The sequence below is a fragment of the Onychostruthus taczanowskii genome, unplaced genomic scaffold, assembly GCF_017590055.1.
Source record: "Onychostruthus taczanowskii isolate IOZ18803 unplaced genomic scaffold, ASM1759005v1 scaffold95, whole genome shotgun sequence".
Taxonomy (NCBI): Eukaryota; Metazoa; Chordata; class Aves; order Passeriformes; family Passeridae; genus Onychostruthus; species Onychostruthus taczanowskii.
In genome coordinates this window covers 1,594,534-1,610,431 of record NW_024507546.1, presented here as the reverse complement: position 1 = coordinate 1,610,431, position 15,898 = coordinate 1,594,534, and the positions used below count along the sequence as shown (strand labels likewise).

The window sequence follows — 15,898 nt, the reverse complement described above, 5'->3', positions numbered from 1 at the left end:
AACACATGCAAGGAAGGGGAGAAAAAGAGAGAAAGAAAACTTTGACTGGTACCTGCTAAGATTTTGTTTGTGCAGTCACCTATGGGAACTGTAAATGTTTGGAATTAGGTTACAGGATGATTGCTTTGAATCAGGTTGACCCTTGCTTTTATCTTTTCCCCCATCACTGGAGGGCTAGTGTCACTCCAGTGAATAACACTCTAGAGGGCCCTCTGAAGGGCTTTACATGGCAGCATTGTGCTGGAAATGGTGGCTGCAAACAGTTTGGAAAACTCATGGGCTGCCTTTAATGAGTGGGAAGTGTGAGTGAATGCCTCATACTTCCACATGAATGCTGCAGAATTCCTATCCAGGCTGGGGAGTGATGGCAGGATTACTGTTGGTGCTGCATCCCAGAAAGGTTCTAAGAGGGAGCTGATGAAGCAGGGATGGTCTGAGGGGCTGACTGGATGCAACACAGGTGGTTTGAAGGATTTTAGCTGTGGATTCCTTTTTGCAGTGTTAGTGGTCAGTCACAAAGTCTTTTCATATGTTATAATACAAGCTAGCATGGCTAGCCATTCATGGGACATATCCTTTCTAATCCCTGGTATTTTCCAAAGTGTTTCTGTCCAGCCTGGCCCTTCTGGACCTTGAACCACATTAAATACATTTCTCCTATTCTTCCCTTCCAACACTGTTTTTGCTTCCCTTCCCTGCCTGCTTTGCTCCACAGCATATGGCATATAGCCTGTAATGTGGTCCTTACTCTCACTTCTCTGTCCCCTTTTATAATGCGGCTGTTCTCTCCCCTTGGTCTGTGCACGTGCAGAACAGGGTAACAGAGTTGGGGTTTGCCTCCATACATGCTCTTCCGTAGGGATCCCAAGTAGTGGGATAAACTAAACTAAACTATGTTTAGTTTATAATCAGAGGAATGAAGTGAGGCTGGTGTACAGAATTAGTATTTGTAGGTCATACCTGGGTTCTTAGTGGCTTCATGTGCTCGTGTGGAGATAGACCTCCCCACCTATGGGGGCTTTTTGGCTTTCTTGTCTGTGCAACTCCCGTCTTTCTCTCCCAGATTATCAACAACTATGTGGAAGGGACCCAGGCAGGGGCAAGGGACAAGGCCTCCCCGAGTGGCCTGCACTTCAGGGACAGCAAGAGGAAGGTCGACTATGTCTTGGCTTACCACTACCGCAGACGCCTGGCCCAGCATGTGCCCGTTGCCATCTCCCCGGAGCCGAGGTGTGGATCTGCCTCTGTGACCCTAGTTTCGAACGGAGGCACCGGGAAGGGCTGCACCGAGCCCCAGCAGCAGCAGGACGATGGCCAGCGTGCCCTGCAGGAGTGGCCAGGGCTGCCCAGCCTGGAGGCAGCGGAGCTCAGCCCACTGGACGCCTCGGAGGAGGAGAGGCGGCTGCAGCGGGAGGAGTATGAACGCAACCTGCTGGAAGCGGGGCTGGAGATCGAGAAAGACCCCGAGGTAAGAGAGAGAGATTTGCACCTTATATGTGGCATCAGGTGTCCCGATGGATAATGGACACTTTGGATGCCTGAAATACGGTGTGAAGCTAAGAAGGTGGCCAGGGTGTGTTTGTGTTGCTTGGCCCTTTCTGCCTGAGAAAGATGTGGTGGTTATTATTGTTTAATGTAGTGTTGAATAGAAATTTCAATCTTACTTCAGGTGAAAACATATTTCTTTATCTAAATGTTCTTATGGCATGCAGCAGACACACTTTTCTTACAAAAAAAACCCCAACAACTTAAATATTGCTAAAATGAAGAAAGTATCTCTTAAGTAATTTGCTGGAACACTGCTAAGACATTTCGTATTTCCTTACAATATTTTCAGTGTGACTCTGAGCTTTCTTCTCTGCCATATCTAAGTTTTGTGTCCTTCATTCCACCCACGAAATGAGCAGCCCCTATGCTTTGACAAGAGAAGATCCCAGCCTATGCTGTTTTTATCCTCCCATGTGTGTGGTGCTGGAATGACGTTATGCTCACATCAGCTGGGAGCTGTGGTTATTTTACTTGGCTGTCGCCAGTCAGTCCGTTGAGCACAGGTCTTCCAAATCCCATGTTGTTGCACTGAGCTCTGTGCTATCCCTCTGTGCCCCTTTGAAAGTCATGGATATTTATATCGAATGAAAGGAAATTCCTGTTGGGTTCTGGTTTTAGGTGCTCTGTTGTTCTTGACACCAAATTTGAGAGATTTAGAGCACCTTTTTGTACTTGCTGAGAATTTAGAGCTTGTGTTGCTTCCAGTGCAACCAGTCAACACTTCCAAAACATGGAGCAAATCACAGACTGAATCTGAAAATTTGAGACTGACTGGCTTGGCATAGAGTATGCATATTAAATCACTAGCAGGAGTAGAAAGAAATAGAAAAGTCTTTTGACTCTTAAAATTTTCCTTGCTTAATGTTCTGAGTTGCAGGTGGCTCTGGGTTGTATTTCACTGCACAGCCTGGGTGAGCCATCCTTGCACTGAGCAGAAAAAAGTGATTTCAGATCCTGATTCTTTTATGCTGTGCCCTGGGGTTATGGTTCAGTACATGACCATCCTACTCCTATGATTTTTATAACCAAATTGCATAAAACCCAGGAGAACAGCTGTTTTTGGAGACCCCTTTCAGTTCTGAATTTCATCAGAACCCAAAAAGTCAAGCAGGAGATTTGGAATTGATTATTTGACTCGTTGCTTACCCTAAGTCCAGCTGGATACAAATTTTGTTTTGGCCTTCTTCCAAGTGATGGCACATGTTCTTAAATAATATACAAAGTGATAAATGATGCCATAAAGTGTTGATAAAAAAACCCTTTTTGTCACAGTCTTCACTATGAAGAGAAAAAGGCTTTTTGTAAATGAACTGGGAAGTTCACAGGAAATTGTTTATTAGTTCTTCTATGGAAAAAATGAATTGATTTTGAAAATTACAAAAAAAAGCTATTGCATCACTTCTCTAACTGTGTATGTATGGAGTCAATCCTGTCCCCCACCCCTCCTCCTGTCCTTCCCAACACACAAGCTGTCTAATCAAAAGGGGAAAAAAGTTTTCCCTTTCAGAATCTCCTGAGAAACTGGAAGGGGCTGGAAGGACCATGCCTTATCCTTTTTCTTCCCTGCCCATGACCTGTGGCTTTTACTTCCTTTTCTTTTTCTCACTTCACTGATTTTTTTCTTCTGTTAGTTAACTCCTGTAGGAATGTGCTGAAGGTTCTGTCCTTTCTTGCTGTGAATTTCCTAGAAAATGCTGGGTAAGCACATGTGAAAGGCACAAGTGTCCTTATATGTGGATTAAAATTGTGTGTTGAGCTGATATGGGAAAAGCTTCCGCTTTTAGTCCTGGGAAAAAAATATGTGTCTATAAATTAATTACACTGAGAACAGCCTTAAAGCAGCATTTGTATTTTTGTATAGCACAGTGGACTTTCAACTACTGCATTTCTAGTGGATTATGCTGAACTGAATGTTTGTTTGGTGGAGGTTTTTTAGTTTGTTGTTGTTCATTTCAGTGCTAATATAAGAAATGGATTTTTAAAATATAATACTATTGTAAGTTGAGATATATTCTCTAATATATACTCTGGACCAGGTTTTGAGATAAGTCTGATCTGGCTGCAAAGGTAAATATTAGAGGGATTCCACTTTCGGGCCCTAGGTTTGGAGCAGGCCTGGTTTCTCTGTGTTACATCATCTTCCTATGGTTTTGCAAGAAAATCCACTAATTTAAGAAAGATGGGATGTCATGAATCAAAGAATCAGGGAATGGTTTGAGTCTACCAACCGGACATGGGAGTTCTCTCAGAAGCTGGTTTTGTTGGTTTAAACCTTTTAGACACCAGGAAGTTCATCTCTAGGAACACAAGACAGAGTTACAACTATTTAAAAATCTTTATTTTTGCAGCTGTCTTGTTTTGGAAAAGTGAGAATTGCTAATATGTTAATATGTTTGCTAAAATGTGGCATTATGATTGTTATATGTTTGATAATTAGGGATAAACACCGTTCTCACTTTTATTGTCAAATGTGTAAAAGAAGAGGACAAGAAAAACATCAAGATGTATAATTTGTATGTGGAGAGAGGCATATTGCTGTTTTTGAATTTGTGGAAAATAGGCAAAACTATGGACTGTCTTCATTCACTCAGTTATTATTTGTGAATTAAGGAATTTTGGACTACATTTTCAACTTCCTAATAACTTTCTATCATTTGTTATTGTTGTCCTCCAGAGAAACTTTAATTTCTCTTAATACAATATTCCTGGGGTTTTGTTGTTTTGGTTTTTAATTTTTTTTTTTTAAATTTCCCTTTACCTTTGTTGTTGCTTTGTTTTTCTTTGTTTTGTTTCTGTTTGTTTGTTATTTGTTCCTGAGGAAACTGATAATTGTGTTTCACCTAATCTGAAACTAGTCATTCTCTTAAATTTGAATTTTACTTTTGCCTTAATGACTGCAAATGCAACACACACCATTTTCAATTAGTATTATGTATGGTAAGGCATAAAAGGTATGGAATAAGAAGACACTGGAGATGTGCCTTGGCATTCTGACAAAGCTGGATCATTTTCGAGCACATTGGAAGTGAAATGTACTATGCTAAGTAGCAGTTGGGAGAGGAAATATTATTTCAAGGGGAAGATGTTGACAATTCTAAAACGAAGTGTAAATTATCCTCCAAGAAGCTCATCTAACCTCAATTTTTGAGCTAGTATTGTTTCCAAAATGTCTCACTGAACTCCCTTGATTACATTACGCTTGAGGGGAAAGGAAGTCCTTAAGGTCCTCAATGCTGATATTAATATTACTGATAATGGAGGTTGTCATTGGATTTTTCTGCTTGATATCCTAAGGCATATTTTTGAATTTTTGTGGAGAAAATCCACGTAAACTTAAAAACCCAGCCAGCCAAACAAACCTCCCACGACCTCCCCAGCCTGACTCAAAAGCTTATAGTGCTGCAGTATATTTTATTTATGGGGTTAAAATGCACTGTTTTGTTGCACTAATGTGCTTCCTTATTTGTCAGTGCGAGAAGGCCTTCTCTCCTGTCAGCTGCTAAGGACAAAGCATAGCCAAAATGATGTCGTGTATATTGCTTAATTCAGGAGTATTTAAAACCTGAAAAAAAAATTGCGTTGTTTTTTTCCATAATCCACATATCCACAGTGTGCTCTGTGGATACTCCCAGGAAAACATCTCATGCCCTTAGTACATGTGAGACACTTTGCAGGCTCTCAGTATAGACATTTAATTGCCTCAAAATATTCATTCATCCAAAGTGCAGAGGAAAGCCTAATAGTAGCTAACATTAATTTTCAAAGGATATGGAAATTTAATATGAGTCCTAGACCATTATCCCTGTTAATGAATGCCTCCTGATGCCAAGGAGGATACAGAGTAATGGAGCATTGGAAAAAAACTGGAGTCTTTTGTGCTCTAGGTCTTTGGACTTTGTATTTCAGTCTCTCAGCACTCAGAACAAGGCATTACTTCTTCAGGGAGCCAATTATATAAATATTTGATGCACATTTTTCATCAACTCTGGTTACAGAAGCATTAATTAGCTAAAACATGTTCTGCTCCTGTATGTTACCTATATGGGGCTGAAATGTAATACACAGCTCTTATAAAATTAAAGTTGAACAGGCAAGGCAAGGTTGCAGTGGTAGTGAAGTGAATGTGATGAAAATATTGACAAGTTGATTAACTATTTAAGAGGAAATTATGTCTCCATTTTAGACAGGGTTTTGAAGTAGCCCCATAGGATTTAAGTGTGATTAAATCAGCATTAAAATAATGATCCATAATAAAAGGTGGCTAAGTAGAATGGCTGTGCTGTCAAAGCTCTAAATCCATATTATGAATCCTGGGGTTTTTTTAATAACTGTGTTGTGGCTTGAATAGATGAATATAGGTAGAGTGACTCACTCTGTGTATTTTAATTACCATCCAGACTCTTGGTGCTCAGCTATGAGGTACCGTCATAAAAAAGGCTTCCAAGAGAGGTAGAGAAAATTGAAAAGGTGTACAAAAATAATCTATATTTTGTCAATAACATTTATAAAGCTCTTGGGTAAGCAGTGGTAAATGTCATCAATTGTCTGCAGATTGGAAAATGGAGTCATCCATATCCTGAATTTTAGATGAAGGTAGAATAGGGCTGTATATGCTGGTGATATTTACAATGGGATTTGGGTGAGAAGCATCCTAATTTTACATATATTTTCTACGTAATGCAGTTTCTAGCAGACTTGCTTGGTATTACTGGCCGGTAGCCTCCTGAATTTGTGTTTTCATTTCTCTGTGTCCTGCACTGAGTTCTGTCATCTGCTGGGAGAACTACTTCAATTCCTACAAGCTACCTGGCAGATGAAAAGCTCACAGAGAATGGCTCATGCATCTTTGCTGGGCGATGGAAACTTGCAGAATAGGGCATGCACAGTAACAAAATCAGCCGCTTGGCCTGTTCACAGATGATTCCCTGAAAACATATTTTAATTATCAGCACTCTTGTTTGCAGCAGAAGTTTTAATGTGTAAATTAAATACCTGGGGAGGGTTTGAAGGGTGACAGATGAATCCCTGAGGGATGTGATGCTGCCACAGTGCCTGCAGAGGAGGCTTGAAGGCTGAATAGTGATAATTTCTCCAAGGCATTTAGGCCAGTGCAGCTTGAATACCAGCTTCATGAAAGTAAAGTAGTAAAATATGAGATAGTTTGGGGAATTTGCCCCTGGGATTTGTTGCTTTTCTGAGCTATTAAATGACAGCAGTCATGATGCTGTAATTGGGGTGGGGTGCTGGGTGAGGACTGCCCCACCTGCAATGCCTAATGCACCCTGACCTATTCTTTGTCACAGAAAAAAAAAAAAAAGAAAAAAAAAAGAAAAAAAAAAAAAAAAAAAAAAAAAACCTGAATTTCAGGGTTTCTTTTGTAAGGAAAATGCGAATTTCTTTGCTTTCTTGATCCCAGGCCACTGCTTACTTCATCTCTAGCAGCAAACAGCCCTGCAGGTACCTTTGGTGCCAAAGGAGTATTCACTACTGACTTTCTGCTGGTTGGGTAATTGTTCTGTGATATCACTATTTTTTTTAGAGTCTTTGACGGTTAGCCATGAATTCACACCTTATGAAAAATCCTTTGCCAAAATCAGAGCCACTGAGAATTCTGCTTTGGAGTAAATGCAACACTGTAGATAAGTGTTCCCTGTTTTCAACATGTTGGTTTTATACATATATATATATTAATTTATGTATTGGTTTATGTTGTAGATATAAAGGATCTGAGCTCAGACAGTGCCACTCTCTCCTTTTCTTTTCTCTTTTTTTTTTTTTTTCCCTTTTGCCTGCAATGAGACAAATGAAAAGGCATTCCATAAGGTGTCATTCTGCCTTCTCAGATTTAGGAATGGATTCCAGCAGGGAATCTGGGGAATATCTACAGGCTGGGGGATCCTTACAGTGGAAATTAGTCCTTGCAGGATAGGACTGTCTTATGGAAAAAAAACCCCGTCAACTGTTTGTGTGTGTGGGGAGTGAGGGGGTGGAATTTGCTATCCTTTGGCACATCCAGGGAAAGGTAATGTAAATTATGACTCAGGGTTGTGGGATTCTTGTATGTTTTGAGCTCTTCTTGCTTTACTGATTACTCTGATGGCTGTGTGTGTCATTCTGCCCAAATCTGAGTTACTATAATGTCATGTTGATCATGACATTATACTCAGACAGGCAAGCAATATTATTCCAGGAAGTGAGACACTGTAGGAAAGGAATAATCCCATATAGGGAAGAAATGTCCCAAGACATTTTACATTGTGTACACTTTCAAATGTTATATTGTACTTGAGAGGGAGGTATTTTGGAGTGAAAACGGGATTCAGGATTTTCAGCATGAAGAGTGGAGGGGTCTTTTCAAGAAAAAACAAAGTAATTTCCCCTTAGTAATCAGAACACCCTTTTCAGCTCAAACTGTTTCTTAAATCCTTTGCAGACCTAAGTTCTAGGTAGGGGCAGAGTTCCAGCAACTTAGTCCTAGTTCCTGTGGATGAGCACAGATTTAGTGGGAGGAAACTGTCATAGAGGAAAAGATTCATTAACTGTCCCACATGGCAACATCCTGAAAAAAAAAGAGGGTACTGTGATGTACAAGCCACCAGTTGTAATCAGATTGTTTTCAAAGTGTCTTTCCTGGTCATTACAAGGTCTATTAAGTCATAGGACAAGGCAAATCAGTCAAAACTGTATCACAGAGTTGCTTCTGTCATTCCAGTGGTCCCAGGTCAGCCGTTATTTTGTCCTGAAGAGAACTACAAGGAAAAGAATAATTTAGCAGAGTGGCACTGGACTGCGTGGCTCTCATTAGCATTAATGAGAGTTTGGTGGCTAAATCCCCATGCACAGCATGGCAAATTTACCCTTCTGGGTGGGTTCTCTCCTTGGTACACAGTGCTGATAAATGTGTGCCCTCTATTGAACCTTTTTCATGTACAGGTATGTGCTCACAGTAACAGGCCAAAGAAAAAGTCATGTTAGATCTTGATTTATGTAATACTCTGCTGCATTCTGTAATATTCTGCAATTTCTGTGCAGTTATTCCAGGTCAGCATTAATGTAACAATGATTTCATCCCTGAAACCAAATGTTTGGACAAATTATTTCTTTTGAACAGATGGATGAATTTTTATTTGTTGTTTCTTTGGGGGGCTTTTTTGTTTGTTTTTGTTTGTTTGTTTGTATATGTTGATAATGGATAAGCTCTGCCATCTAGGAATTAACTAATTGGTTCTCTGCTGGCTTCTCCCTTCAGTACCTGGGTTCTGTAATAATTTTAAAGCATTATAAAATCACTAAAAGGATTGACACCCCTACACTGTACTTCTAAGGAAATCCTGGAGATGGAGTTTGGTAGATGATCTTGGAGTTTCATAAGACGTCTCCTGGTAAAAAAAATACACAAAATATATTTGGGAGAGAATGAGTTACTTGTAGGGTGGGAAAATGACTGAATAGCTATGTGGACTAATTTTTTTTTTTTTTGTTTTTGGGAACAGCAACCTTTTCAGGGGAAAAAAAGAAAGACACCAATAGGAGTATTTTTGTAGAAATATAGAGGTGGTCATTGTTTTCCATAGGCTGGAGCTACTGCAGTACTCTGGAAAATACCAGCATCCTTCTCTTCCAGAGGAGCCCAGTTGCACTTGCCTTAGTCATGTCCCAGCTGGGACATTGGGAATTTCTCTACAGCCTTTGTCTACATGTTCATTAAGCTCAGTTGTGGTTTAGCTGGAGTAATTTAGTAATACAAAGAAAAATTAACATTTCAGAAATATATAATATGTATATTCAAGATCTTGCAAATACTTAAGCAGAACTCCATGCTGACACCTCCAAAGTGTTAGTTCAAACTACTGTAATTTTTCCTTAATCAATTCAAAATGGGGAAGGATATCACCGCCCATCCTATACTTAGGACTTTTCCTCAAGTCACTCAAAATCCTAAGTCTGTTCCTGTTGAAACTGGTTACAGAGTGTGAAGATTGACTTGAGTTTCCTAATGCTTTGAAAGATTCAACTCCATGCATGTCCTGTAAGTCACAGGGTTTTCAAGTTTTTCTGGCTTTAATGTTATTGTTTCTATCCGTTGCTTGCCTCATTCCCATGATCCTCACTCATTTGTAAGTTTGCCTGTCTTGGAAGTCACAAGTGTTCCTGCTCTTTTTCCAACTCTCATATTCCATACTTCATTTTGCAGGCTTTGACTGATCATTCTTTGCTTGCCTCTGAAGATGTGCAAATGTTCAGCTGCCACTGAGCCCTGTTAGGTCATCAAGACAGAAGTAATGTCCTAAAGATTATGTCTCTAAGAAAGGTCACTGGAAGGCTCTTCCACCCTTTCAATATACACATTTTGGCTAGTGGGGTCTAGGACATTTCATACTATGGTGGTGTTTTTTTCTTTTTTTTCTTTTTTTTTTTTTTTTTTTTTGGTTAAATTAGGAGTACTTTCAGGCTCTTACAGTGCAGTCAACCCACTCTGGTGCCCCGCAGCCCTGGCAAGCCTCCCTGCTTGTTGCAGGTCCCTGTGAGTTCACTGGATCATGTTTACTCTCTGCCTGCAGTGGCACTGCTCAGCTTTCACAGGTCAATGAGTGGTGCTTGACCTGCTCACCTGCCTCTGCATATTCCCCCCTGTCCCTTCACTCCAGTCTCCTGCAGGCCTGCTCGCCTGGCCACCACAGGGTGCTCTGTTTCTGTCCACAAAGCTCTTTCTCCTTATCCTGTATCCTGTGACCTGTTCTGATTACTAAGGGGAAATTACTTTGTTTTTTCTTGAAAAGACCCCTCCACTGTTCATGTTCAAAATCTTGGAATTCCTGCCACTTCTCGGTGCTACTGTTTCTTTCTTTGGTCAGTGTGAAGTCAGGCCTTCACCCTTCCCTGCTGCTCATCAGCTGCCATCAGTTGCAGGTCCACATGAGCTCACAACATCCAAGACATCTTGATGACCCCTGTGAGTCCCTTTCAGCTCAGATTATTCCATGGTCTGTGACCTTTTCCACTGAGAAATTCCACAGCTGGGACAGCTGGACATGTAGACTTCATACTTCCCAACTGCTTCTCTCTCAACAACTTCTGTGCAAAATTTCCTTCCTCCTTTATTCCCTCTTTTATTTCACAGCCTTATTTCAAAGCTGTCCTTAGGAAACTGCTCACCCAAAGCTGGCCAAGTTCAGCTTCAGTGAGGCACCAAAGTTTGCTCATTAAGGTACTTTTCAGCTGATGTGTTGCAGGAGGCACCTGAGAGCACCACAGTGACGACCTAAGGCACAGCTTGCACCACAAGGGACCCCGGGTTGTTTTTCACCTGGGAGCCTCAGTTCACAAGTGACTCTCCTGGAAAGTATTTGTTGGTTTAGGGATGTTTTGTCACATCTGGCCACCAACTGGCAAGTCTCTTCACACAAAAGTCAGCACAAAGAGTGCTTTTACCAAGATCCAGCTGTAAATTGTTGTTAATTTCCATATCTTCATATTGCTCAGACTCTGTGTCAGGAAACCACCCCTGCCCCCAACCCCCCATTGGGTGACTTTGTAGATGATGTTATTAAAGACAGCTCATTTTAGTATTTAAAAGTAGGTGTTCAGCTTCAGTGAGGCACCAAAGTTTGCTCATTAAGGTACTTTTCAGCTGATGTGTTGCAGGAGGCACCTGAGAGCACCACAGTGACGACCTAAGGCACAGCTTGCACCACAAGGGACCCCGGGTTGTTTTTCACCTGGGAGCCTCAGTTCACAAGTGACTCTCCTGGAAAGTATTTGTTGGTTTAGGGATGTTTTGTCACATCTGGCCACCAACTGGCAAGTCTCTTCACACAAAAGTCAGCACAAAGAGTGCTTTTACCAAGATCCAGCTGTAAATTGTTGTTAATTTCCATATCTTCATATTGCTCAGACTCTCTGTCAGGACCACCCCCCCCCAACCCCCCATTGGGTGACTTTGTAGATGATGTTATTAAAGACAGCTCATTTTAGTATTTAAAAGTAGGTATGTTTTTATAATGTAGTGATTGGTAACCCTCCTGATATCAGTATAGCAATTCTGTAGTCATGTACTGTGCTGCTAGCAATTTCCCCTTCCATTATTTTATAAAAAGATGCAAATGTAACTAGAATGTAAAACCAATTTTGTTAATGTTGTACAACTTTAAGTACCACAAAAGACTAACAGGTAGCTCTAAAATGTATTCCTTCACTTGTAAATGTCAGTGGTAATTATCAACGGTAATGGCATATAATTACAGAGAACTCCAATATAATTAAAACCACAATAAAAAGTGTAGACAAGGGATTATACATCAAAAGCTGTAAACTGAATCCAGGAATTGAGGTAGTGGTCATCCTCCTGCTACCTGGATCCCTGAAACCAGATGGAAAAGTGGAAGAAATGAAAGAGGCAGAATCAGAATCCCAGGATGGCTCAGGCTGGACCCTGCCAGAGATGCTCCAGGCCCTAAATCATCTCTGCAGCCTTCGCTGGCCCTGCTGCAGGAGCTCCATGATGGGACAGCCCAGGATGGGACACAGCTCTCCAGATGTGTCACACAGGGCTGGGCAGAGGGACAGGATCACTCCCTGACCTGCTGGCATTTTCTTACACAGACCTAAGGGCTCTTTCAAGTACTAGCAGGACAAGGTAAACTCCTATTGCCTGGTACTCTCCATATCCAGGTGCCTGTATTCACATACGTTTTTGTATAATCAATATAAAGAGGTAGGTGCCTTTGAAGAGCAAATTTCATCCTGACTCTCAGCTGCCTGTTCAGAGGAATGACAGGAGCTTGAGGAGCTGCTGTTACCTCCTGCAGTTCCTGGAGTGAAGTCTGGCCTGACTCATACCTGTGTCTTTCTCTGTGTCAATGCCAAAACTGCTGTGAAATTACTTTTAGAAGAAGTAACTGTTTTTAAATTTAAAATGTTGTTAAATACATGAGGGCAGAGACAGGAATCAAACTTAACTAGCAAAAAATTATCATAAGACTGAAGGTAGTTTTGGTCACAGGACCTCCTGTTCCTGTGTTCCCTGGCATCCTATCTAGATTTCTTTCAGTTCTGGTTTCTATTTTCATCTCCTTTACTGTTGAACAGAACAGCCGAAAAGTGGAGGTGAAAACTATGTGAATGCTATCACTGGAAAATGGGTTTATCCTACAATCCCAGGATGGTTTGGGTTGGAAGGGACCTTAAAGACCACTTCTTTCCACCTCCCTGCCATGGGCAGGGACACCTTCCACTATCCCAGCTTGCTCAGAGCTCCATCCAACCTGGCCTTGGACACTTTCAGGGATGGGGCATCTACAGATTCTCTGGACAACAAATGTGTGAAAGCATTTGTGTGAACGGGAATGAGAATGAAAAATTGAAATATTTCTCTTGGCAGTATGTCTGTATTCATCTTTACACTTATTTACCACAAATGAAAATCTGCTTTTCACAGCTTATGTTCTGAAAATGTTTTTCTTTTACCTCCACACACTTGATGTAAATATTCAGCTTTTCTTCCTCCCAAGAAATTTGTGTTGTTTTTCTGTCACTTGCCTGTAACATTGACAGCTGTATTTATTACAGATCACCTTTTAGAAAGTATGAACCTTTAGTTAGTAATCATATATAAATGCCTATTAAATTATGTAGAATTTTGTAGTTATTAAATATTACTTAGCAATCTGTTTTGTTCAGTCAGTGGCAAGAGGTGCATTGCCACCATGAATTTGGCATTATCTTTCTCCAGAAGCCTGGGTTGGATAAATGAATCATGATTAGATGTTGATATATTGAGATATTAATTACAAGCAGGCAAAGTGTGCTGGAGTGGAAATGGAAATGTGAAAATCCCAAATGTTGTTTATTCTTTGGTGGGGGCAGGAGGAGAAGCTTTGAACACCAGAGCAGTTTTTCTGGAGGGGCCATGTTCAAGTAGGGGTTTCTAATTTGGTTATAAATAATTGTGCTTATATATCTATATATATAATCTAGATCTACATCTATATCTATGTATCTATACTACCATGTGGACTTAAGGGGGATTAAGGCATTTTTTAGATGTCCAGATTTATGCAAACATGTGTGTGTTTGTGCTTTTGGTCCAGAAAGAGCACTGCAAATAGCTTTATTTTTTTTTTGTAAACCATCTCTATAAATATTTGAAAATACCTAACACATGTTGCAAATATTTAGTGAACAGTCTTTGTTAAAGCAAAATTTGAGGAAGCTCTAAAATCATAATATCTTATCAGTAGTAGATGTAATTTTTTTATATGGGTGAATGTACCAGTTGAAGCCTGCTTCAGCCATAACATCTGTTCAGTTATCTGTGATTGATGTGTGAATTTTTTGGCAAAAGCCCTACTCAATATTTTTAATAGTGAATGCTAAATTTAAAGTTATATTTTTAATGTTTTCCCATCATGTGCACAAGTTATATAACCAGATCTGGATCTGTGTGGTTACTGCTATTTATAAAACTGTTGGGGTGTGCAACAGATGAGGATCTAGCTCAGTTATTCAGCGATCCAGTTATTCAGTTCTGAATAAACACAGAAAAAAAAAAGATGGATTGTGTATTTTCAAGTTTATAATTTGTTTATAAGAAAATAGAACAGAGTAGCCAAGATAAACTGAAGTAGGAATATAAGGTGATATGTTCTGGCCTTTCAAACTTGTGCAAATGAGACTTTGATCTGACTGAAGAACTTTATGGTTAGGGTATCACAATGCATTTAAATTGTCCTTGACCACAAGTGCAATATTTGTGTAATAGAAGTGCCAGGATGGATATGTAGTAATGAAAGGCAAAGACACAATTTTCTGTATTGTTTCTTTAGCAATCTAAAATATGCATCTAATTTTTCATGCCTCAGTCACCTCCTCTCTTTTTGTTTGCCAGTTACTGCTTAAACCTGCTAATTTTTTTCCTTGTTTGTTTTTCTTGCTCCCAGTTTTGCAGATTAAATCTCTGATCTCTGAATACTGTCCTTACTGCATGCCAAGAACCAAAAGCATTTTGTGATCAGTGTTAAATGATACTGATAAACAGAGCTGGTCATACCCCCTGCAAATGGACCCAAGTTTTGCTTGAGACATCTTTGTTTACTGATGACTGACAAAACAAGTAGGGGGAAAATAAAAAGGCAAACCCCTCCCACTTTTCCCTTTTGATCTCAGTCCTGATAGATCCTTTGTTATAAACTTAATGATGTCACTTGAAGTGCGATCACACTGACCGGTTCATGTAGGCAACATTTCTCAGGTGATGCTGGGCCAGATGACAGTGAATGCTGTGGCAGTTTGTAATGAGAACGTGTCCTGAGGTTCTTTCTCAAGCAAAGAGTCTCTTAAGTCCTCAGGAGAGCACCCTCCTGAGGCACTCAAAGCTTGGCATAAGAGTTTTTACTCCAAAATCACTTCCTGTATGTTCTGTTTGTGAATGCTCTACAAGTACCCTCTTAGAATGGGAGGTTAAGTGCGTGAACCCATCAGGGCTTTGAAAGTGTTGGCTACATTCTGCAGCCTTAATAACAGTAGTATAAATAAGTTTTTGTTTTCCCCACTGGTTTCTGAAAGCTTTTACTTGGCACTCATGAACTACTGTCATGATGTATAGGAGGAACAACATTGGAGAGTAAACATGTTATGCGCCATTAAGAGAAGGCTTTGGGGTGACCTCAATGTGGCCTTGCAGTGCCTGAAGGGAGCCCACAGGAAAAATGGAGAGAGACTCTTGACAAGGGCCTGGAGTGACAGGACAAGGGGGAATGGCTTCACACTGACAGAGAGCAGGTTTAGGTTGGATATTACAAAAAAATTCTTCCCTGTGAGGGTGGTGAGGCCCTGGCACAGGTTTCCCAGAGCAGCTGTGGCTGCCTCATCCCTGGCAGTGTTCCAGGCCAGGTTGGAAGCGGTTCTGAGCAAGCTGGGCTAGTGGAAGGTGTCCCTGCCCATGGCAGGGGGTTAGAACGGGATGATTTTTAAGGTCCCAAGCCATTCTATGATTCTGTGATTTAGGTGTTCTGTTGCTGAGCATATCTTCCCTCTTATTAAGTCAAAGCCTAGTACAGTGTGCTTGTGGCTTTGTTGCTTGGTCTCTGTTTTGTAAACTTCTAATATTTAGCAGAAAGTCATTATGATAGAATTAGAGGGAAAATATGATAGAACCATGCCGAAACAAAAGCTCAAAAATGTTCACTGTGTTGTAATGTATATATATTTTTTTAAAGGCACAAGTGCAAGCAGTGTTAATGTGTGATTTTGAGTGAGCTGATATAAAACAAGCAAAAAGATTTATGAAAATGCAGAGTACTTCTAATGAGACATAAAATGGATTTTAAGATGTGGAAGATGGAGGATACTT

The 15,898-nt window shown here is 40.4% G+C and overlaps 1 protein-coding gene across 1 annotated transcript in view; it reads left to right on the top strand.

Moving 5' to 3' along the window:
- The window catches only part of ANO2 (anoctamin 2), a 156,969-nt gene that overhangs the window by 9,827 nt on the left and 131,244 nt on the right, over positions 1–15,898 (top strand). Inside the window, exon 3 of the mRNA XM_041426850.1 lies at positions 1,064–1,468. Coding sequence (XP_041282784.1) covers positions 1,064–1,468 — 405 coding nt within the window. The remainder of the gene's footprint in view (positions 1–1,063; positions 1,469–15,898) is intronic.